Source organism: Clupea harengus, chromosome 1 (assembly GCF_900700415.2).
Source record: "Clupea harengus chromosome 1, Ch_v2.0.2, whole genome shotgun sequence".
NCBI lineage: Eukaryota > Metazoa > Chordata > Actinopteri > Clupeiformes > Clupeidae > Clupea > Clupea harengus.
In genome coordinates, this window is record NC_045152.1 from 3,510,394 (window position 1) to 3,535,042 (window position 24,649).

General features: G+C 42.6%; 3 protein-coding genes across 4 annotated transcripts; 1 reads left to right on the forward strand and 2 right to left on the reverse strand.

Moving 5' to 3' along the window:
* Window positions 1–8,425: 8,425 nt before the first annotated feature.
* LOC105905289 (mediator of RNA polymerase II transcription subunit 9) lies at window positions 8,426–10,030 on the forward strand. 2 transcript variants are annotated; one of them, XM_012833293.3, is made up of 2 exons: window positions 8,426–8,544; window positions 9,563–10,030. In XM_012833293.3, exons 1-2 carry the CDS (start codon window positions 8,465–8,467, stop codon window positions 9,780–9,782), a joined length of 300 nt encoding a protein of 99 aa, XP_012688747.2. In that variant the 5' UTR covers window positions 8,426–8,464; the 3' UTR covers window positions 9,783–10,030. The 2 variants fall into 2 exon arrangements, with proteins under 2 accessions (XP_012688747.2, XP_031420455.1); XM_031564595.2 differs by lacking the exon at window positions 8,426–8,544 and adding an exon at window positions 8,614–8,999.
* A 170-nt stretch (window positions 10,031–10,200) lies between these two features.
* On the reverse strand, window positions 10,201–11,693 carry LOC105905287 (dexamethasone-induced Ras-related protein 1-like). Its single transcript, XM_012833291.3, has 2 exons — window positions 11,392–11,693; window positions 10,201–11,257 (listed from the first exon to the last, which is right to left on the reverse strand). Exons 1-2 carry the CDS (start codon window positions 11,660–11,662, stop codon window positions 10,737–10,739), a joined length of 792 nt encoding a protein of 263 aa, XP_012688745.1. The 5' UTR covers window positions 11,663–11,693; the 3' UTR covers window positions 10,201–10,736.
* Window positions 11,694–14,544: 2,851 nt separating this feature from the next.
* Window positions 14,545–16,039, reverse strand: LOC105905288 (dexamethasone-induced Ras-related protein 1-like). Its single transcript, XM_012833292.3, has 2 exons — window positions 15,647–16,039; window positions 14,545–15,512 (listed from the first exon to the last, which is right to left on the reverse strand). Exons 1-2 carry the CDS (start codon window positions 15,915–15,917, stop codon window positions 14,992–14,994), a joined length of 792 nt encoding a protein of 263 aa, XP_012688746.1. The 5' UTR covers window positions 15,918–16,039; the 3' UTR covers window positions 14,545–14,991.
* Between the last annotated feature and the right edge of the window lie 8,610 nt (window positions 16,040–24,649).

The following is a 24,649-nucleotide window of genomic DNA, read 5'->3' on the forward strand; positions in this document are numbered from 1 at the left end:
TCTCTCTGCAGACCTTATGACCTGACTAAGGGATTTCCTGTCCTTGTCTGTCCAGTTGACATTGCAGTGATACAGTATGTGAGGACACTTTCAATGCAACAGTGGTAAAAAGACTTAAGCAGCTCAATGTTGTTTTGTTACAAAAACATGTCTACTTTGACTTCTACTTGAACAGCACAAACATTTCTTGTAGGTCACTAGTTTAAGCCTTTAGTGTAATATCCTGAATAACGGGGAATCTAAACTAGTGACTGCATCTGAGCGAATCACCTGAGACTGAGGGAGAGTTCACTTCAGAGTTTCATTTTCTACTCCACAGGATGGGATCATTAAACCGTCACAGAGGATGCAGGCACAGCATAATACTCAAGCCAATCACTTCCTGAGCTAGCTAAATATTTACCACACACAATGGGACATTGGTGTGTGTGTGTGTGTGTGTGTGTGTGTGTGTGTGTGTGTGTGTGTGTGTGTGTGTGTGTGTGTGTGTGTGTGTGTGTGTGTGTGTGTGTGTGTGTGTGTGTGTGTCTGTGTGTGTGTGTGTGTGTCTGTGTGTGTGTGTGTGTGTGTGTGTGTGTGTGTCTGTGTGTGTGTGTGTCTGTCTGTGTGTCTGTGTGTCTGTGTGTGTGAGAGTGTGAGTGTGAGTGTGTGTGCGTGTGTGTGTGCAGCAATGCAGCAGAAATTAGCATCAGGTGAATGCTGCAAAGGTCAATGGGAAAAGCCAAGAGTCATGGAAACGGAACTAAAGGGGACAATTACTCTGTCTTAAAATCTGTCAAGCTGACGGGATACACTTTGTAGCTCATGGTCCAGTGCAAGTGCAAGACAACAGATTTCGTAGTGATTGTGGCATTTCAAAACTGTCCATTTGTTTACCATTTTTTAAATTTCAATCAGTGGCCCTCTCTACATGATCTAAGTGATCGAGACTTACATTTAGTCATTTAGCAGACGCTTTTATCCAAAGTGACGTACAAGGGAGAGAGCAATCAAGCTACGAGCCATAGTGTAGCAATAAATGCTATTTTACATAAGAAATAGAAAAAGTGCAGGAATGTAACTACTGTAAGTGCAAGTTAAGTACTAGTAGAAGTGCAAGTTAGGAAAGGGGGTGCTCTCTGAAGAGTTGGGTCTTCAAGAGCTTCTTGAAGGTTGAGAGGGACGCCCCTGCTCTGGCAGTGCCAGGCAGCTTGCATACGTACTCATAGATTGACCTGACATAAGAAGTAGGTTAGTGAAATTAATAATTGACGAGAAACAGTTTGTCACTCAAATGTCAAACTCAAACTTCACAAAAAGGAACTACGATTGTCACTAATTTGCCAGAATTATAAACGTATCATTCACAGGAAACTTGAGTCTACTACAATAGTTGAAAAAAAATATGAATAGTTGAACAGTTGCTGATATAGCCAACAGAAGGACTAAATAATGCATAGACCTACTTGACAACACACAGTAGTAGACCATGTATAGGCCCCTCATTGCAAACACACAGCTGTACAGTCACAAAATATTTGTGACAGTCTTTAGAGCGGTACTGACTACTGATAATTGTTCACTCTATCAGTGCCAGCAACAGTATGGGTATATGCAGACATCTGGCTAATGTGAAGCCTATACTCCATGCTGCTAATTGCACTGCAGCTGACCTGTGTGTATTCGGATCAGTGTTAATGGCTGCATGTGGTTTAGACAGCGGGTTAATGGATGCACACACCTTTTGTTGAGCAGGAGATCGCCCACACCACACCTCTCCATGGGGCTGCGCTTGGCAGTGCTTTAGCTCTGTTTACCCAGACAGCGGAAGCTCCCTCAGCCACGACAAGGCTCTCCAACATCAACCCTGCAGTACGACACAACACGACACAACAACAAACAACACATGATGCAACACAACACGACACAACAAGAAACAACACATGATGCAACACAACACAACACAACACAACACCACACCACACCACACCAGACAAAACAACACCACACCACACCACACCAGACAAAACAACACCACACAACAAGAAACAACACATGATACAACACAACACAACACAACACTACACCACACCACACCACACAAAACAACACCACACAACAAGAAACAACACATGATACAACACAACACAACACCACACCACACCACACCACACCACACAAAACAACACCACACAACACAACACAAAACAACACCACACAACAAGAAACAACACATGATACAACACAACACAACACACAATACCACACCACACAACACGACACAACACAACAACACAACACCAACACAACACAACACCACACCACACAACAAAACACACCACACGACACAACACAATTCCCATTGATTAGAGGTGAGACTGGCTAGTCCTACTGTTAGATATATTCTATTACAAGACCTACTAGATTCCACTAGACTGAAAGACAGCCCTGAATCTTGATTAGCCATCGTCCATCTGTGGGCATAGAGTAATGTTAGAGTGAGCCATGCTTACGTAATAAAGGAATTGAAAGGGAAGGTCTGGAAGAAACTCAGCTGCAGTTGATGTTTCAGATTACAGATAACAATAAAGATAAATGGAATGGAATAAATGCCATCATAAATGTTTTATAAATAAATTAAAAAAATAAATAAATTATTGCCATCTGTGTTGTAACAATGCACCAAAAGATAACAACAATCTTGTGGGGACTAGAAAGTTGTGTAACTCATCGGGCGGATGATCTGCTTGATGGCACAAAAGCAACCTTGAGGTGCCTTTGCCTCAACGTTATTTTCAATCGACGCAAGTGTCCTCACTAACTAAAAACAAATGATTATACATTACCCAGTTTTTTTGGGAAACGGAAGAGGAGTTGCAAAGACATCCATCCGTTCACATTCAGTGGGAAAGTTGTTTTGAGACATCAATCATTCATTTGCAGGTGATGAATTAACATTTCGCAAAACATAATCCAAGGGCCTAGAGTCTGTCAGGGTGGACAGGATGACGCAGAACAAAGATAGTTACACTTCTGCCTTGGTTTTAAGTCACAGCCTTTTACTTCTGAGGGTGGCAAGTGTCAGATTTAACTTTTTAAAGACTATTTAAAAAGGGGGAAACTAGGAGGGGAGGGTGATAACCAAGAAGGAGCACATGAATACTCCAATTGGGTCTCGTGATGTGCACACTGATGACTGACGACAGACTGAGTACGAGGAAGGTGTAAGAGAGGGAATACAAGGGGCCTCAAGACCTGCTTTTGACAAACCGACAGAGATAGAGATTTGCTCACATTGTGGTTGAGTGGGTCAGAAGAATAACTCGCCTGCACAAACCTCCTCGATTCCCTTTCTCACGAGGTGAATGCTGGTAATCAGAACCCACCGATGTACAATCAGTCTCCATTGTCCTCCTCACAAAACCCTCCTCTGCTCCGCGCTTCTCTGTGCTACCACCTCTGACGCCACAGCTCCAAGCCTGGAGAGGGAGAGGCAGAGGGCAGAGTCCTGGCACACATCTGCATGCACGCTATGTGTGCTTTCAACACGCTAACATGACAACGACTACAGCAATACTATCCCAAAAACCATCTGAAGTGCTTTGCTTCACACGTGACTAACAGCAGAGAATTTCAGCTGTTTGTTGATGCGGCTTGACTGAACACTTTTTTTTGTTTTGAATTAACACCTTTCCTCCTGTCAGTCTTCGTGAAGGTCCCGGGCTTCAGGTTTGGGTTAACACATGTTATGTAATGAGGGCCTGGTTGTCATAATGAAAGAAAGTCTGGATGCTATGCTCATAGCTGACACAGAGAAAGGCACTGCTCACCGGTCGCTGACTGAGGCTCAGGTAAACAGTCTCTTCTTCTCTTCCGTTCTGTCGCAACAGCAAGGCACAAAAGGGAAAGAAAGCAGGCCACGTAAGTGGGTCATACCGTTTCCCCTATTTGTGGTTTGGTGTGAAGCTAGGTCAAAGTTCATTGTACATAACAGCTGAGTTCTAAGCATTTCAATAAAATAAAAAATGAGATCAGCAATAAGGTCATTATCCGTGGGTGAAAAGACTGAATGGTGAATGGTGAACGGTGAATGGTGGAGGAGACAGGGAAACTTTGAACAAGAGACTGAAGAAACTGTCACATTAACACCTTCTCCAGCAAATCAAATAGATGTCCTTGAGGTATACACCATCCAGTGATGCTGGGTAAAAAGGTGGACTATGCAGCCTTCTGACAGTGAAATGAATCACAGAGGCAGATTTAATACTACTCCTTCCCTCCTATTTCATCTAGGGCCCCGTGAAATTCCTGTCCACCCACTTACATGCCCTAACGGCATGGTGATGTTATGATGATCATTTGGTCTCTGGCCATATGTAAGGGATGATGTATAGTCTGCCAGTCAGTTTAGGAAAATAAATCCTGACAGGACGGACAGGACCCCGACGCGCAGCAGAGACCTCCTGACATTGGGATAGCCCCATTAAATTCCATGGCACTTTTTGTAACATTTTGAGGAGCCGGTCATAAAAGGATATCTTTGGGTTTAGCACTACTAATCCTTTGCCAGCCTGGCTTTTAGACCTCAATAGGCAGCCTTTTTACAGCCATTTCGCTGACATAATTGCTTGGGTGTGGATGCATCTCGGTAATCCTCAACACAGGCAAATCCAAACATGTAGGTCAGGCAGAAGGAGCAGACTACTCCAGTCCATTGTTTCACAGTATGACAAAAAGCACCCCATCATTTGTATTCCTTGGGTATGCTATGCTGAATGGCAATAGCTTTAATTTGTGTAATTCATTTCAATGTTTACATTTTTTTTTCAAAAAATAAAAGATTTAACAAACAATTCAAATAAAACATTGGCTGAGTCAAACAAAACATAGTTGCAGTTGACAAAGTTGACAAACTCATCACCTTAATTTAGCAATAAATAGGCCACCAATCAAGTAGGTCAACTTGACAAGAAGGGTGCGGGAGGTGACTGTGGTCGCATTTGCTCTGACGATGTTTGCTCAGAGAACCAGCTGTCGACACCATGGCACAAGACCCATTTTACATGAGAGTTTGAAATAATGTAATCATATCAGTATACCGTCTCTGACATCAGATAGAACCCAGGAGCAAATAAGGGTGCGGATAAAGAGCGATTTCATTAAACCGTTTATGACACCTGCTGCAGCTACAGCTTATAATATAGATAGATACGTAGATAGATGGATACTTTATTAATCCCGAGGGAAATTTAGGTCATCCAGTAGCTTATACACTTAACTCACAAACATACATACATACATACATACATACATACATACATACATACATATACATACATACATAAATCACATACACATAGGGAGAACATGTTCACAGGGAGTGGGATGTTTACAGATACAGGATAGCTCTGACCCTATAGTACAGTGTGCATTGATTGTGACGGTGTTGATGTCCACGAGGAAAGTAGTGCAAAGAGATAGTGTTCATGTGCTTGTGTGGATAGTGCAAAGATAGAGTACTTGTGCTTGTGTGTGTGTGTGGATAGTGCCTAGAGATATAAATAGTAAAGTCTGTGCAAGGGGCTAGTATAGCCAGTAAAGGGATGGACAGTGGGATAGAATATAATGAGATGAGAAGAGAAGGGGGGGGGGCAGATTGAGGTAGACTCATGCAGAGAAGTCCATCTCCCTCCCCTCCCCTTCTGCGTGGCGTTATAAAGCTGAATGGCCCTGGGGACAAAGGACTTCCTCAGCCTGTCCGATGAGCATGACAGTGACAGGAGTCTGCCACTGAATATGCTCTTCTGTCTGTTGAGAGTACTGTGTAGTGGGTGGTGGACATTGTCCAAGATAGTCAGCAACCTACTCAGGGTCCTTCTCTCCGCCATTGTTGTGAGGCTGTCCAGTTCGGTGCCAACAACAGCTCCTGCCCTTCTCACCAGCCTGTCTAGTCGCCCCGCATCCCTCTTCTTATGCTGCCTCCCCAGCACACCACAGCATAAAAGAGGACGCTGGCAACAACAGACTGGTAAAACATGTGCATGAGTTTGTTGCAGATATTGAAAGACCTCAACCTCCTCAGGAAGTAGAGCCGGCTTTGACCCTTCATGTAGATTGCATCTATGTTGGCTGACCAGTCCAGTTTACTGTCCAGTTTGAACTCCTAGTATTGATAGAGTGTTGACCACCTCCACACTGACCCCCCCCCCCCCCCAATGGAGACTGGTAGCAGAGGAGGCTGAGTTGTATAATACAACATACAGAAAAAAAACATTACCTGCTAAATATGACAGGATAAAACCTCAACCTTCTCTATTTCTCCATGGTTTGGTAGTGGTGCTGCGTTTAATGATAACTGTGCAACTTGGTGAATTCCCTTTTTCTTTCCGTTGTTTGATGTAAGCAGTCTCATGACGTAGATATGAAGTGCTAAGCAGCTTTTAGTCTAGCTTGATACCCAACAGCCTACTTTTCTATCACCTCCTGTTTTGGCGCGCAGTGCCTCAGAGGTATGGCACGGCTGGTTGAGGGGCCGCTGTATGGCAGCTAGCATTCAGGTCTGCCTGCTGCCTGCACCCTTGGCTAACTGGGCCAAGGGGCGCTACCAGGTGGTTGCCAAGTGTGAGATGAAGTGCCCAGCAGGTATGGCACGGCTGTGAGCAGGCCCTGTATGAGCTAACTGGGCTGAGGGGCTTTACCTGGTGGTTGCCTAGGGTGAGATGAAGGGCTTCACCTTATCTGCGCCGAGGGGCTTTACCAGGTGGTTGCCAAGGGTGAGATGAAGGGCTTGACCTTATCTGCTTCACACACGGACGCTTCCAAGGCCACACCAAAATTTACATTTTAAATTAATTTTTTTTATCTGAGTCATATAGATTGCAGCAGACTATGGTAGCTTCTTATCTACAGAAAAGAGCTATATCAAACAACAACAAGAGTATCAATAAAGAGCTACATGACTATGGAGGTTCTGTGTGATATACAGGTCAAATGTGGGCAAAGAACAAGACTAAAAAGTATTATGGCGGTCCCTTTATGTAAGGTGTTACTCTCAGTCTCTCTGCTGCTACTGACACACAGGTCTATTGATGGTAATTATTCACAAACAATATTGATAGAAAGAGAGACTGTTCCAAATTTTGGTTTATGTTTTCGTGGTGGACTGTTAGCTAGGTCTGCCCTAAAGCTGGATCTTTTGGCTTGAATTAACAATTGTAAACATGTGAATCTACATTTTCTGACATTTCCTTGTCAGTTATCCATTACTATTGCTCAGACCAAAATAGGCCTACACTTTTACCCCTGGAAAACACACAGGATGGTATCTTGGGTACGTCTGGATGGCCTGTTGCTTAGTTTCCTATTAATGTAATGTATTAGGCTTATCTATCAGGGACCATATACAAAATACATTAACCTTAACCTTATCTAAAAAGGGAATCTTTGCTTCATAGGCCTGTGTTTAGGAGTGTCCCTGACCAACACTTTGTAAATTCACCCCCAGCTCTGAGCCTGACCCTGAACCTATCATATTTTAAACGCTAAAAGGTGGGCAAGGGGCTGAGAGGATAGGGAGGGTCAGAAAGTTCACCCCATTCAAATGTATGCATCATGACGTAAACAGGGGAACCTGGGTATAGTTGTAACAAGGGGACAGTTGTGACTTAATCAAACGCTCAGTCAAACGTAATGTAATGTAATTGCATTACATTACATTACACTACCTCTTTAAGTTACTGCCCCTCCCTCGTGCCATTTATTTACTGTCTTTTAATGTACTGGTTTGTGCTGTTCCAAGTGGAATAAGCCATTTGCCGGTCCAATTTGTTAGCATTCTTTATATATACGTAAGTAAGGCCGTGAGAATGAAAAAATTAGATTTGCATCCGCCGCTAGTGTGCTCCAAAACTTCCCACCGCCAAAGTTAATTATACAAAAATAAGAAACGGTTGTCCATCATAAAAAATGACGTTACAAATAATCAAACAGTTGTAAAGGGGCATAATAAGCGCGTGCAGTTACCGTCAACAAACTTGGATTCTCTAACAGCGATACATCAGGTATCCACTTCATTGTGTGAACTGTGCGATTCATGCCACTCTGAAAAACACTAGCAGGGTGCAACTTTTCAATGCACCTTGCGACCATTCGAATAAGAAATAATGACTGGAAGCGCTTGAGCGCATAGAATCTAGAAGTGTGCCAGCCAACCCCACTCTCCCCTACAGTAGGCTACACTGTCACTAGCAGTTAACTACATCCACATCTGTTCATTGCAATTACATCATGGAGGAAGCTCACTAGAGATATATAATGAATAATGAAAAATAAAAAAAGCATCATGCAATTTGAAAGATGTCTGCAAATCTACAACTTTAATTCTGATGGCATAAGTAGCCTAAGCATGTGGGCATCATAAATAAACAAATAAATAAAAGTGCGTACTGATGACGTCACTTTTTTGCGCCGAAGTCAAGAATCAGCAATGGCCGCCGAGAAGACAAAACAAGAAACTGTCGATGAAGATTACTCATTGTTACCCTTGGTCCACGATATAATTAAATGGTATGAGTGATTGATATACACATAGTTAATTAGCATTACATTGAATGTGTGATGGCATCTTGGATTTTTGAACTGTTCAATTATTTTAACATTTGCGCGCTTGCTGTAAGGTACAACGTTAGCTAGCTGCAGCTCATTTCTGTATCTTTTTGATTACTAGTGTTAATATCACTTCAGTAATTTAATAATTGTTGAGTATAACCAGTTATGCCGTCCTTGTTGAGTTTTAAAAGTAGAATGCACATGAGTAAAACGAGCTAACTGCACTACTACAATTAAATCCCAAATTGGATAGCTGCATCGCAACGTCGCATTATGGGTAGCGTTCGTTTTTATTTTCGCTGAGAAGTCAACTGTTACACTAACGAGCGGTGCACGGCAGATTAGTTTAATTGCGTTTTCAGTAGCCTGATAATGCATATGCCGCGGTATGAATGTTGGCCATCCACTTCTAGGCAAGTTATATCTCTGTTCTAGGTTGCGGTAACTAGATTCTTGAGCGAACATAGTGGGTTTTTGCCATCGTTACCGATTGCCATCAAACGCAGATCACACTAAATCTGATTTTGACGTTGTCTAAAACTGTTATGATTCATGCAGATGGTGGTAATGGTTGCTGAGATACTGCATACGCATGTGATTAATTCTAACATTGTGTTTAATGGTAGACCTAATGTGAGTGTTTTCTGTTGTGAAAAAAATGAAGTCCTTCTAGACTTACAGCAATGGCATTTATCTAAAGGATAATGGAAAATTGTTTGTGTCTTCTGCGCATGTTAATACTGTAGGTGAGGTTTTTTCATATACGTTTGTTGACAGTTTAGAGGGCCCTGGACATGTAAACACATTTCTAAAAAGGGCAGACACAGAAACAAATATGTGCAAATTGACATTGGGGAATATTGTTTACAGCATTTATTATGTCCTTAGAGTTACATCATTATAGGTCTTGAAGCATTTCTGCCCTTTGAAATGTTCTGCTCTCTTATGTTGTTAAATGTGTGTTATGCCTTCTCAGCATGGACAAAGATGGCACCGATGTCCAGCAGGAGCTGTCTAAACTCAAGGCGAAAATCCAGGAGTCACGAGAACAGATTGCAGTCATGCCCGGGATTGACGCGAGTCCAGCAGAACAGCAGCAGCAACTGGAGACTCTACAAGAACAGGTCCGAACCAAGAAGCAGCTGCTGCAGAAGTACAAAAGCCTCTGCATGTTTGAGGTGCCTAAAGCATCCTAAGCCATGTGCTTTATGAACTTTGGTGGATGGCAGCAAGCAGCTGAAGCTTTGCTGGAACTGCTCATTTAAGGCATTCTGGACATTTCCGCCCACCCAATTTCTAATGAGGGGTCATACATGTTTGTTTGTTTGTTTGTTTGTTTGCGAGTGGGTGCTCAGATTTGTTTTTGTTTCTAATGTGATGCTTCATATGTGATTATTTCTACATTTTCATTTTTGCAATAAAATACTGGAAGTTACAAAAATAAGTATACTGGTAGTCTGTTTTAAATTATTGTGATGTTGGTCATTCGGCCAGGAGCATCCCATTTATACAACTGAAGGATTTTCATTCTAAACGATCTGGTTTGAAGCCAAATCTTGCAAGACTGGTTGCTCATCAGATGCTCCCTGGATGTATATAAATGAAGGTGAAAGCATACAATATAATCTAAAGATAGTGTTGGAGCTAACTTGGATCACTGTGGTATTAGGAAAAGACTCCAAGGGTGATTTTTTTTTATTTTTTTTTATTTAGAAATACTTTTTCATAGGAAAAGTAAACGTTGACATATAAGAATAAATATACATTCATGTGGATTCACATTTGTTCATAATGCAATAAAGCAATCAAGTAAAATTCGGTTTTTACAAAATATAGCAAAATGTAAACACGTGTCCTTTGTCACACCCGTTTGGTGGGATTGTACATTCTTCTCTTCGGAAATGCAGAGTAAAAATACATAATAGAATACTGTCCCGGATGCATTTTGACCCGACGTGTCACCCTGAGTCGGGAGGCGGGATGTCATGTTAACTGACCATGACCACTTCACCCTTGTCACCTTCTGCGACCGCAAACATGGCTAAGAGCTTGGTTCACTCAGACCTGGGCGCCCAAGTAGAGTCCTCTCAGCTCATCACTTGGCTTTGTCGCTTTTTTGTGTTCTTCACCCCTCTGTCAAGGTCAGAAGTTCAACAGATAGCACACCTGTCTTTGCTCTGTGCCCCGCCGACGGCTTTCTCTCTGATGTACATCAAGTCACTTTGTACGCTTGGCCGACGTGCGAACGGGGCCACAATGCCATATGCGTCACCGTTTTTTAATTTCTTGTTTCTGAACGACTTTCTGTGCAGCACGTCACAGTACTGCACGGAGACTTTCCGGTGGCGGTCCGGGCTCATTTCACTGGGAAGCTTGGCCATGGTGAAAAGTTTGCTGAACATCTGGTCCACATTTGCGTTCCGTTTGGCTGAGATCTCAAAGTAGGCGCAGTTCTCATCTCCACCAACCAGTTGCTCTATCTCCTCATCCTTGACCTCCCGGTATAACTCTCGGTCGCACTTGTTTCCACAGATGACCAGAGGTACGGCAGTGTTCTCTTTCGTCTTGTTTTTCAAACAAGATTTGGTTTCCAGTATCTGCTTTTTGAGACGCTGCACCTCTTGGAAGGAATCTCGGTTGTCCAGGCTAAAGACTAGGATGAATACATCACCTGGGAAGGAAGAACACCATGATTAAATGTCATGTCATCACAAAAGCGCAAATGCACAAAATCTCTATGTATCTGCAGAATGCAAACTTCTAATTAGTCCTACATAATATCATCAATTTGAAAATGTCATTTACCTGTCAGAATAGATAGTCTTCTCATTGCAGGGAACGGGTGGTTCCCTGACGTGTCCAAAATGTCCAACTGGTACACATCCCCGCGGATACTGTAAAACTTCCTATGGAAGTCCTCAATGGTTGGTGTATACTGGTCGTCAAAGCGCTCATTGAGAAACCGAGAAATGATAGCTGTCTTCCCAACTTTGGTAGATCCCATAATCACCATCCTGTAGCAGTTTTTGGCAGGGATGTCGAACTCGATCTCCGCGGGTGTCATTTTCTTAATCATGATTGCGAGGTCTGCGTGTAACTTCTGAAATCAGAAGTCAGTCAAAGGGGCAGCTAGTCAAAGCTCAGCTCTAGTCGGTAGCGCACTGTTGCGATCTTGTGTCTTGGTCCCGGCGCATGTAGCCTATTTATACAGAAAAGCAACCACTCCTCTGTGACGCGTCATCCGTTACGCACCTGCTATCAATTCGGTCAGCAGTTGATAGGATGCAGTCTCAGTTTTGCGCGAGCCCCCTCCCTCCCTTTCGGCTACAATCTTACCGAAAGTAACCTTTTTTTCCCCCAACGCGTATTGTTTTGTTTTCATAATGCACAGCTCAGAAATATTAGATATTTATTCTGTTTGCACTTAACACGCGCAAAGCAATTATGCACCAGTGGTAGACAGTAGGCTGTATAATCTTCCATTCTGATAGTTGAGATACAAGATGATATAACGGATGCTTGTCTGCAACTGTGCACAACTGTCTCTGTCAACAGTTTCATTGAATAGGCTATGTAAAATCGCTGAAAAAATGCAATTCCTTGATGATAAATTATACAGACACGTAAAGCCAGTCGCCTGTTTGTCAAGTGGTTGTACAAGAGCGTGGAGCAGTGAGTCCGCAAAGGATGCAGAAAATACGCGATGAGTACGCTAGAGGGCGTGCTCATGTCTCGACACCAATCCAGACTTCACGACAGGACCCCAACCCCCCCTTTTGCTTACTACAAATATTTGGATATAAATATAAATTCGTTAGCTTACTTCGAATGACATTTAAGGTATAACCTTTATCTACCTGCAGTAGCCAATGATATAATAGTGTCAGTTTACTATGGAAATAAGATGTTTGTTCCTATGCCAAACGTACATGGCATACAGCCTCTCTAGCATGACCAGGACAGGCACCGGGGGTGGGCTTTGCCCTCTTTTTTCCTGGAAAATGTACCTAAATTACAAACTTGCCAGTCAAAATGGCTGGTACTAATGCTCATACACAACCAAAAGTGTATCTTTAAACAGGATGTTTGTGTTTGAACCAAAATAAATCCTTCAATACCTGTTTCCACAGTCATTTTCTACTGAGACTGAAACCTGAACCACATAAACAATGGAGACCGTCATTTTCTGCAGTTTCTTTACAGTTAGGCCTGTTGAGGTAAACAGACACCGGCCTATCTCTATAGGGATCCTTGCCATGTTGGCAGACACTTCTATATATAACACTATGAGCCTGTCTGTGCGAAAACAAGTGGTTTACTTTAACGAAGATGCTTGCCCCTGGGATTACATTTTATAGCCATTTGGCAGCTGACGGTTATAGCATTCTAACTTAATAGAGCATCGATTTCCATTGTTTTTGTCCCCAGAAAATAGGGCCCAGGTTAAAAACAAAAACCTGATTTTCTCTCTAAGAAGGGTAAGTAAGCTAATTCACTTCACTGGGGAAGTTCTGTTTGCTCAAACGTTTTGCTGATGTGTTTTTTATTACAGATTAACAATTTATAGGATTTATCTCTCCTTGTAGTGCTATTGCTTGGATCATAATCTTGTTTTGGTGCAGGCTATAGCTTGCAATATAGGCCAAGGCTGAAACTGGTTATGAAAGAAATGTGGTTTGTAATATGCAAGAAACATGGTGTTTAGCTAGCAAACAGTAAACAGTGCATGTCTGTAGTCCTATTGGTCTCAGAATGCTTGAGAAGTGTGCGTTTAAAAGCTGTAACGGCCTTGTCTACCCCAACCTGGCACCCTCTAACTGTACTTATTCTCTAACCAACCCCCTGAAACCCAGCATGAAACAACAACAACGTGTGCTGACACCCTTCACAGCACAATGACACAAAAGACTCCATGATGCAAAGGGGTAGAAAGTGTTGATTTTAAAATAATTTTAAAAGTATAAAAAGCCACAATCATGCCCACACATGTGCCCTACTACAAATATGCCCATACAAACACACACATACACACTACTAAAAAGAAATGGCGATTAAATAGTACGATGAATACGATAAGATTGTAATATTTGATCATTTCACATATTTGAGTAGATTGTCAGTGAGAATAATAAACCCACTACTACTTAGCTGAATAAAACACAAAAACCTATTTATTGATCTGTACTGTACAATCAATATCTGTATTGATCTGATTGATATGATGTGAATGTTCTTGTTATTGTCCTCAAACTAAATATCTGGTCGCAATGACAGTATACTATAACAGTGTAAAAAGTGTTTCAGTTTAATGTTGTTTTGTTATTACTAAAATTAACCTTAGCTTTCTTGTGTAAACTGTCAGTGACAGAGCCTGTAATGCCATTATCATAGAAGTACAAAAGCCTCTGCATGTTTGAGGTGCCTAAAGCATCCTAAGCCATGTGGTTTATGAACTTAAGTGGATGGCAGCAGGTAGCTGAAGCTTTGCAGGAACTGCTCATTTAAGGCATTCTGGACATTTCCGCCCACCCAATTTCTAATGAGGGGTCATACATGTTTGTTTGTTTGTTTGTTTGTGTGTGTGTGTGAGGGATGGAGAGGGTGCTCAGATTTGTTTTTGTTTCTATATTATGTGAAGCTTCATTTGTGATTATTTCTACATTTTCATTTTTGCAATAAAATACTGGAAAGTACAAAAATAAGTATACTGGTAGTCTGTTTTAAATTATTGTGATGTTGGTCATTCGGCCAGGAGCATCCCATTTATACAACTGAAGGATTTTCATTCTAAACGATCTGGTTTGAAGCCAGATCTTACAGGACTGGTTGCTCATCAGTTGCTCCCTGGATGTATATAAATGAAGGTAAAAGCATACAATATAATCTAAAGATAGGGTTGGAGCTAACTTGGATCACTGTGGTATTAGGAAAAGACTCCAAGGGTGATTTTTTGGATTTTTTATTTAGAAATACTTTTTCATAGGAAAAGTAAACGTTGACATATAAGAATAAATATACATTCATGTGGATTCACATTTGTTCATAATGCAATAAAGCAATCAAGTAAAATTCGGTTTTTACAAAATATAGCAAAATGTAAACACGTGTCCTTTGTCACACCCGTTTGGTGGGATTGTACATTCTTCTCTTCGGAAATGCAGAGTAAAAATACATAATAGAATACTGTCCCGGATGCATTTTGACCCGACGTGTCACCCTGAGTCGGGAGGCGGGATGTCATGTTAACTGACCATGACCACTTCACCCTTGTCACCTTCTGCGACCGCAAACATGGCTAAGAGCTTGGTTCACTCAGACCTGGGCGCCCAAGTAGAGTCCTCTCAGCTCATCACTTGGCTTTGTCGCTTTTTTTGTGTTCTTCACCCCTCTGTCAAGGTCAGAAGTTCAACAGATAGCACACCTGTCTTTGCTCTGTGCCCCGCCGACGGCTTTCTCTCTGATGTACATCAAGTCACTTTGTACGCTTGGCCGACGTGCGAACGGGGCCACAATGCCATATGCGTCACCGTTTTTTAATTTCTTGTTTCTGAACGACTTTCTGTGCAGCACGTCACAGTACTGCACGGAGACTTTCCGGTGGCGGTCCGGGCTCATTTCACTGGGAAGCTTGGCCATGGTGAAAAGTTTGCTGAACATCTGGTCCACATTTGCGTTCCGTTTGGCTGAGATCTCAAAGTAGGCGCAGTTCTCATCTCCACCAACCAGTTGCTCTATCTCCTCATCCTTGACCTCCCGGTATAACTCTCGGTCGCACTTGTTTCCACAGATGACCAGAGGTACGGCAGTGTTCTCTTTCGTTTTGTTTTTCAAACAAGATTTGGTTTCCAGTATCTGCTTTTTGAGACGCTGCACCTCTTGGAAGGAATCTCGGTTGTCCAGGCTAAAGACTAGGATGAATACATCACCTGGGAAGGAAGAACACCATGATTAAATTTCATGTCATCACAAAAGCGCAAATGCACAAAATCTCTATGTATCTGCAGAATGCAAACTTCTAATTAGTCCTACATAATATCATCAATTTGAAAATGTAATTTACCTGTCAGAATAGATAGTCTTCTCATTGCAGGGAACGGGTGGTTCCCTGACGTGTCCAAAATGTCCAACTGGTACACATCCCCGCGGATACTGTAAAACTTCCTATGGAAGTCCTCAATGGTTGGTGTATACTGGTCGTCAAAGCGCTCATTGAGAAACCGAGAAATGATAGCCGTCTTCCCAACTTTGGTAGATCCCATAATCACCATCCTGTAGCAGTTTTTGGCAGGGATGTCGAACTCGATCTCCGCGGGTGTCATTTTCTTAATCATGATTGCGAGGTCTGCGCGTAACTTCTGAAATCAGAAGTCAGTCAAAGGGGCAGCTAGTCAAAGCTCAGCTCTAGTCGGTAGCGCACTGTTGCGATCTTGTGTCTTGGTCCCGGCGCATGTAGCCTATTTATACAGAAAAGCAACCACTCCTCTGTGACGCGTCATCCGTTACGCACCTGCTATCAATTCGGTCAGCAGTTGATAGGATGCAGTCTCAGTTTTGCGCGAGCCCCCTCCCTCCCTTTCGGCTACAGTCTTACCGAAAGTAACCTTTTTTTCCCCAACGCGTATTGTTTTGTTTTCATAATGCACAGCTCAGAAATATTAGATATTTATTCTGTTTGCACTTAACACGCGCAAAGCAATTATGCACCAGTGGTAGACAGTAGGCTGTATAATCTTCCATTCTGATAGTTGAGATACAAGATGATATAACGGATGCTTGTCTGCAACTGTGCACAACTGTCTCTGTCAACAGTTTCATTGAATAGGCTATGCAAAATCGCTGAAAAAAATGCAATTCCTTGATGATAAATTATACAGACACGTAAAGCCAGTCGCCTGTTTGTCAAGTGGTTGTACAAGAGCGTGGAGCAGTGAGTCCGCAAAGGATGCAGAAAATACGCGATGAGTACGCTAGAGGGCGTGCTCATGTCTCGACACCAATCCAGACTTCACGACAGCACCCCAACCCCCCCTTTTGCTTACTACAAATATTTAGATATAAATATAAATTCGTTAGCTTACTTCGAATGACATTTAAGGTATAACCTTTATCTACCTGCAGTAGCCAATGATATAATAGTGTCAGTTTACTATGGAAATAAGATGTTTGTTCCTATGCCAAATGTACATGGCATACAACCTCTCTAGCATGACCAGGACTGGCACCGGGGATGGGCTTTGCCCTCTTTTTTCCTGGTAAATGTACCTACATTACAAACTTGCCAGTCAAAATGGCTGGTACGAATGCTCATACACAACCAAAAGTGTATCTTTAAACAGGATGTTTGTGTTTGAACCAAAACAAATCCATCAATACCTGTTTCCACAGTCATTTTCTACTGAGACTGAAACCTGAACCACATAAACAATGGAGACCATCATTTTCTGCAGTTTCTTTACAGTTAGGCCTGTTGAGGTAAACAGACACCGGTCTATCTCTATAGGGATCCTTGCCATGTTGGCAGACACTTCTATATATAACACTATGAGCCTGTCTGTGCGAAAACAAGTGGTTTACTTTAACGAAGATGCTTGCCCCTGGGATTACATTTTATAGCCATTTGGCAGCTGACGGTTATAGCATTCTAACTTAATACAGCATCGATTTCCATTGTTTTTGTCCCCAGAAAATAGGGCCCAGGTTAAAAAAAAAACCTGATTTTCTCTCTAAGAAGGGTAAGTAAGCTAATTCACTTCACTGGGGAAGTTCTGTTTGCTCAAACGTTTTGCTGATTTTATTATAGATTAACAATTTATAGGATTTATCTCTCCTTGTAGTGCCATTGCTTAGGTCATAATCTTGTTTTGGTGCAGGCTATAGCTTGCAATATAGGCCAAGGCTGAAACTGGTTATGAAAGAAATGTGGTTTTTAATATGCAAGAAACATGGTGTTTAGCTAGCAAACAGTAAACAGTGCATGTCTGTAGTCCTATTGGTCTCAGAATGCTTGAGAAGTGTGCGTTTAAAAGCTGTGCGTTTAAAAACGGCTATTTCTATCCCTAAACCTGCACAAAAATCCAAACCCAGCGTGAAACAACATCAAAGAGTCTATGATGCAAAGGGGTGGAAAGTTTTGATTTTAAAATTTTTAAAAAGTACTGTATAAAAAGTCACAATCATCCCCACACATTGGCCCTGCTACAAATATACCCATACAAACACACATATACACACTACTAAAAAGAAATAGATTAAAAGAGATTAAATAAAACAATGAATACAATACAATTTTAATGTTTGATAATTTCACATATTTGAGTACATTGTCAGTGAGAATAATAAACCCACTACTAATCTGAATAATACATAAAAAGCTATTTATTGATCTGTACTGTACAATCCATATCTGTATTGATCTGATTGATATGATGTGAATGTTCTTGTTATTGTCCTCAAACTAAATATCTGGTCGCAATGACAGTATACCGTAAAAGTATAAAATGTGATTTTGACCTAAGATTTCAGTTTAATGTTGTTTTGTTACTACTAAAATGAACCATGGCTTTCTTGTGTAAACTGTCAGTGACACCAACTGTCAGCGCCTGTAATGCCATGAATCTCGAAACCTTTTACATTTAATATCTTAGGCTCTTTCACCGTGCCATGGGTGAGTGTACTTCTTTTACATCTGTGTTTGTGTTCATATGCTTTCCTCAGTAAGTAAGCCCTGTGTGTGTGTGTGTGTGTGTGTATGTGTGTGTGTGTGTGTGTGTGTGTGTGTGTGTGTGTTTATGTGTTTGTTTATGTGTGTGTGTGTGTGTGCGCGTGTGTTTATGTGTGTGTTTGTGTGTGTGTGTGTGTTCATGTGTGTGTGTGTGTTGATGTGTGTGTGTGTGTGTATATTTATGTGTGTGTGTGTTTGTGTGTGTGTGTGTATGTGTGTGTGTGTATGTGTGTGTGTGTGTGTGCGTGTGTGCGTGTGTGTGTGTGTGTGTGTGTGTGTGTGTGTGTGTGTGTGTGCCGCGTGTGTGTTTATGTGTGTAGACTGGCTGTTTTCCTGTCCCCAGCGGTAGGTGACTGCAGGGGGTGGGTGTCAGTGACAGGTTTGTGTAACATGGGTGGGGAGGGCGGCCGCTCAGGCCTCAGCTCATTGGACAGTAATTAGACCACTATGTTCCCACTTATGCATATTGGGGGGGGGGGGACACGTGCGGAGTCATATTTTAGCAAGCTGATGCCGAGGCGCTCCGGGGGCTCCAGGACAAAGGCGGACGGAGATTATCGGTGCCGTAAGAAGGCTCGCAGGAACAGCCCGCCGAAAGGTTCCAGTCTTTGTGTACCAGGCAGCGGCACTGTACAAAACAAGCCATTATTTTGTCACCTTGGTCAGAAGATTTTAGAGGGTCAGCGGCGGAAAGAAATAGGGTTATGTGTACTTTACTCTGTGTGTCTGTGTGTGTCTGTGTGTGTGTGTGTGTGTGTGTGTGTGTGTGTGTGTGTGTGTGTGTGTGTGTGTGTGTGTGTGTGTGTGTGTGTGTGTGTGTGTGTCTGTGTCTGTGTCTGTGTCTGGGCTCCTGTACAAGTGTATTTGTGTAGTACAAGGCAGGGACACAGTAGCTGAGATCTTTGCACCATGCTGCTTTCCTTTAGTTTCCAGCGTTTCCTAGAAATGAGACCCCATACACATAACACCTTGATGACAGTACGGTGCGAGGATCAAATCTAGGAAGATGGAACAGAATGATTTAAATGTCCAATATGACCGGGTGTGTGTTGACAATAAATTGTCATATTATCTCTAATGAAGGTTGGCTTGAGGAATGGCCCGGCTCCATCTAGTCTATATTCTTTTAGTATATTCTAGTTTTTCAAATAACAACCATTTAACAACCCCACCACGAGATGATAGGACTGAATAGCAGTGATTGAGGCATGCTTCTTCAGGCTGTGATGTTCATCATCTTTTTTTTCCAAGAGGGCAGCCGTTTAACATCAGCTAAACCAGTAGCATGAAAATAGTATTCTAATGTTTTCTGTCTGCTTCTGCCGGACCAAGGGCCCTTCTCTGACGTGTTCCTATTGTTCAGCATCTCAATTCTAATATCCATCTGTGCTGCTTGACCTAAATCTACACGTCACTCCTCTGTTGTTTTGTCTGTTTTCCCATTGTCTCTCCCTCTCCCCAGACTCCACTATTTCCCCCAAGTGCTTGTTTGTATTTGGTCCAGTTGAATCTCTGTCGATTTGGATGTTGGTGGGGGAAATTGGTTTATTTGATTTGGGCCGTTGAAATGCTGCATTGGAGTGACGAGGGCTTTGCAAGAGGGCAATAATGGAATTGGAGGATGGTCTGATTGTGATTGATAGTGGTCATTGCTAAGCAACAGCACTCAGCATTGACCTTTGAAGAAGTGCTCGGGGGGGGGGGGGGGCACAAAAATACAAAACCACGGTTGGAAGAAAAAGAGTATACAAACAGCTAATACGAGGCACGGGAAAACTGGAAAATGGGGCAAAATGTCTATTTTTGAGAAATACAATGTTGCTTGAATGCTACTCAGTAAATTCATTAATTTGGTTTCCATGGTCACATAACTCTTAAAACAAATCTGCTCATGCTGGCCCTCACACACAAAAAGACATCGTTCTTCTTATTCTAAAATTCTGTGTGTTTTCCCTTCAGTGAAATGTAAGAATTTTAGCTCTTCATCAGCTATCCGCATCAGGTAGACGGTTCTTTCTGCTCATTTTTACCCAAAAGACACAGGAGTTGAAAAGAGAATCAAAAGAAATTAAGTATTTTGCCTCGGCCCTGAAAGAGAAGCAGCGGAGATCTCAGCTCGTGCCAACTGGGGAAGACGGGGAGGAGGAGCCTACGCCCAGATGTCAGGACAGGGACCAATGACAGTGGCAGTGGAGGCAACGGGGGAAACATCAGAAGTCAGCGTACTGAAAACAGAAGAGAGGTGCATTATACATGAGCTGACTACTGGTCAAAAGTGGTACATTACAAATAACATCAGAAGTCGGCGTACTGAAAGCAGAGGAGGGGTGCATTATACATGTCAGTTTAAACCAGACAGTCGTGAGCTGACTACTGGTCACAACAGTAATACATAACAGATAGCATAGACAGCAGCCAAGTCTTTTTGGGAGCATCTCATGAGCAACTATTTCATCCACCAGGGGCACATAAGGGTTTTCCAACTTTCCAAAATTACACATGATTGTACTGATTATATTCCTAAAATACTACCATCCAAATTCCCATCAAATTCATAGCTGTACTACAGAATTCAGTCTTACTGTTTTAAGTATGACCAGCCGTGTTTGAGCTCTGCTGTGAAGGTCAGGTATTGTATGCCAACTACACAACCTGCAGGATGCATTATACTCAAAATCTTTAGTGTTAGCTGTTTGGTTTTCTTGAAGGAGTTCAGTAAATATATAACAGACAGAATGTCATTTCAGGATGTACTGCAACATCGAGGCACTGGTCATTAGACCACCATAGGTTGGTTTGTGTCTCTCAGAAAGGGAATGGTTGTATAGATAATGTATGTAATAGAGAGAGGGGGTGATAATGAATCGTGATTTTCGTGATGAACACTAGGCATGACTTAAAGCGTGCGTGTATTCCCATTCATCACCAGCCTGTGTGTGTGGTAGAGTGAGATTACCAAGGCTGTTTGCTTGAGCATCAGTCATCTGTGTTTGTGTTTGTGTTTGTGTCTGCGTGCGTGTGTGTGTGTGTGCAAGTGTGTGTGTGTGTGTGTGTGTGTGTGTGTGTGTGTGTGTGTGTGTGTGTGTGTGTGTGTGTGTGTGTGTGTGTGTGTGTGTGTGTGTGTGTGTGTGTGTGTGTGTGTGTGTGTGTGTGTGTGTGTTTGTGTGTGTGTGTGCGTGTGTGTGTGTGTGCAAGTGTGTGTGTGTGTGTGTGTGTGTGTTTGTGTGTGTGTGTGTGTGTGCCCCAGAGAGGGGATCACGATCTTGTGCGTGTATGCCCCTCAGTTTTCTATACGTGTGAATCGTGATTCAGAGAATGTGTTTCCCCACAGCGATGGTACCGCATGTGCACATACGCACACTGTGTCGGGTGTAAATTGGTGCAAGCTGGCCATTTCTGAGAGAACATTTGCAATGATCTCTCTGTGGATCCTCATGGCTAGGAATTGTGTTTTAAGGTGTTGTGTTTAGAGTTTGTGTGTGTGTGTGTGTGAGTTATTTAGTGGCAATGGCATACTGTCTTATCAGCAAAATAATAATCACAGAAACAAACAAAAACTGCTTTCTTCACATAATGCTGTTCAGAAAGACATACATTCAAACTGTACTGCTAAACTTTGCAATCAGTTACACAAATACAAAATTCTTCAATTTTGTGCTTTAAAATAGATTTCATCCAAGGACAGTGAGTGGTTGTGGTTGTTATGTTGTCAAGTGGTTACTGGTATGGTTATCTTGTCTCCTAGGCGAACACAACACACATTTTGTGCCCCAAAGTGTATTGCTAATGTGCTTGTATCACTAAGGTTCCTATCACATACACACACACGCACACACGCACACACACACACACACACACACACACACACACACACACACACACACAGGAAGGAAGGAAGGCAAGAGGGCTACAGTGACCCAGTCAAACATGTCAAGAGAGTCCAGAAATGTGGGGTTCTGTGAGAGGTGTCATTATATTAGCTGTGCCACCAAGAGGCTGGTCATTGAAAGTCAAATTAGTTTTGTTGTTTGCTGTGCCAGAAACATTTCTGTTGAGAGGTTTCCACCCTGCTGAGGCACTTCTTCACGTCAGGGAAGCCAGGGTCAGATGACACATGGCTCCGATGTGAGCACCGGGAGAGCAGCATCTCTAGCTTCCCCATAGCACATGTTCTGTGCGAAAGACTATCGCCCATGACGAGGCTATGATTTACATTTAGTCATTTACATTTAGTCATTTAGCAGACGCTTTTGTCCAAAGCGACGTACAAGGGAGAGAATATTCAAGCTACGAGCAATAGAACCTGGTGTAACAATAAATAAATACTACTTTACATAAGAAATATAACAACATGAAATAAAAAAAGAAAGAAAGAAGTGCAGAAATGTAACTGCTGTAATTGCAAGTTACGCACCAGTCGAAGTGCCAGTTAGGACGGGAAGTGCCCTCTGAAGAGTTGAAGAGTCTTCAAAAGCTTCTTAAAGGTAGAGAGGGACGCCCCTGCTCTGGTAGTGCTGGGTAGTTCATTCCACCAACTCGGTGGAACTACAAATGAGAATAGTCTGGACTGCCGTACTTGCACAGACGGCAGTGCCAAACGACGCTCACTAGAAGAGCGCAGCATCATAATTCTCAGTCCTGTGTCCTAGGTGCTTCATTTGCTGTCAGATTCCTGAGCTGACCACGTCCATACAATGCAAACACTTCCTGAATAAGAGTGAAGCTGGTGTTGCTAAACACCTCACGTATCTCCTCTCAGCACACATTGTTTGGGGCACCTCTGAAGGCACGTGTCTATAGGCATGCATGTTAGCTCTTTAGCCTTAAAGCATCGATAACTTGGTTCTCTCACACATGGCTGCTGGTAGGCTGTGCTAGTTGTTCTCAGCAGGTGGCTGAGCTGGATGGTGACACACACATGGGCATATGTCAGTTCAGACCGTCTGGCTCTTAAATGACGCGCAACAGAGACACAGAGACACAGAGGAACAGAAGGAGTCCACTCCATTGGGCACAGAAATATTAATGATCAATCAGACAAGTGTGTGTGTGTGTGTGTGTGTGGTGTGTGTGTGTGTGTGTGTGTTTATGTGCCTTCAGGCTCTGGTGGATTTGACACGGTCCTTAACAATCATTACTTTTCTTTTCACATGCAGTCACGCTTCTGATTCCTCTCCTCTAGAATATGTGTTCATGGCCACTGATGTTAAATGTCCTCCTTGTCCTCCTTTTGTCAAAGCTGCATTCAAGTTTGATGTCTACAGACAAGCCATTTTGCCTCTATCTTTCTTGTACATTTATACATGTATTTGTCATTATTAGATCATTTCTATACACATGTCCTAAATCAATTAACTATTTGCGCTTGTTTTTTTTTGCATTGTAAATATAGGAGGCAGTGCTTGAACACAAACCGACTGAATGCATCCATAGTTCCTGTCCTATGACAGACCCCGGACCTGGTGGCAGTGAGACAGGAGAGACAGGATGAAAGCACAAGCATAAAGCCAGACACACCTACTGTGCCACAAACAGTCTGACCGAATTTATAAACATCACCTATGGCCGCCCCGCTTTCCTGATTTTACTTAATCCTTCGATGACACACACACACGCGCAAACATACACACACACACACACACACACAGAGAGACACACACACACAGAGAGACACACACACACAGACAAACAAATGAAGAAAAAAAAAACACCTTGGAAAATGATTTTCTCACCTGCTGGCTAGTCTACAAAGCCTCCACCGCACCCACTGGTGTTGCAGTAATGGGCCAGCCACCCACGCCTGCCTGCTGTAAGTGGGACAAAGGCCAATCCCACACCAATCCCACACCTTGGACACCCACGGTCAGTCCACTGTCTGTGGGGAGGCGCCTGGTAACAGAAGAGGAGATTGGAGATGCACGGAATGAGGAAAAGAATGGAAGCTAGAGAATGGACCCAGTCAATGGACCCCCCCCCCCCGCCCCCCCCGGGCACAATGGAGCTATTCACTTTCTCTCTCACCCATATCTCCCCCCCCCCCCAAAAGTAATTGTAAGTTTCTCACCTCTAATATTTGACTTCTTTTGTGATATACTCCAACTCAACGGAGGCCCAGTCTAGAATCGAGATTCACGAAAGCAACAGAGATGAGAGACGGAGAGAAGGACAGATGGAAACTGAGTGAGTGAGAGGGTGAGGGGGAGAAAAAACTAGGTCCTTCAAAGTTTTTGTTTTTCTCTGACTCGCATTTCTTCTGTCATTTTAAACACATGTACAGTATTTCACCAGTAAAGTTGATCAGTTTTCATATCTTTTCTTTGAGTAAACTGCTTGTATCTGCAC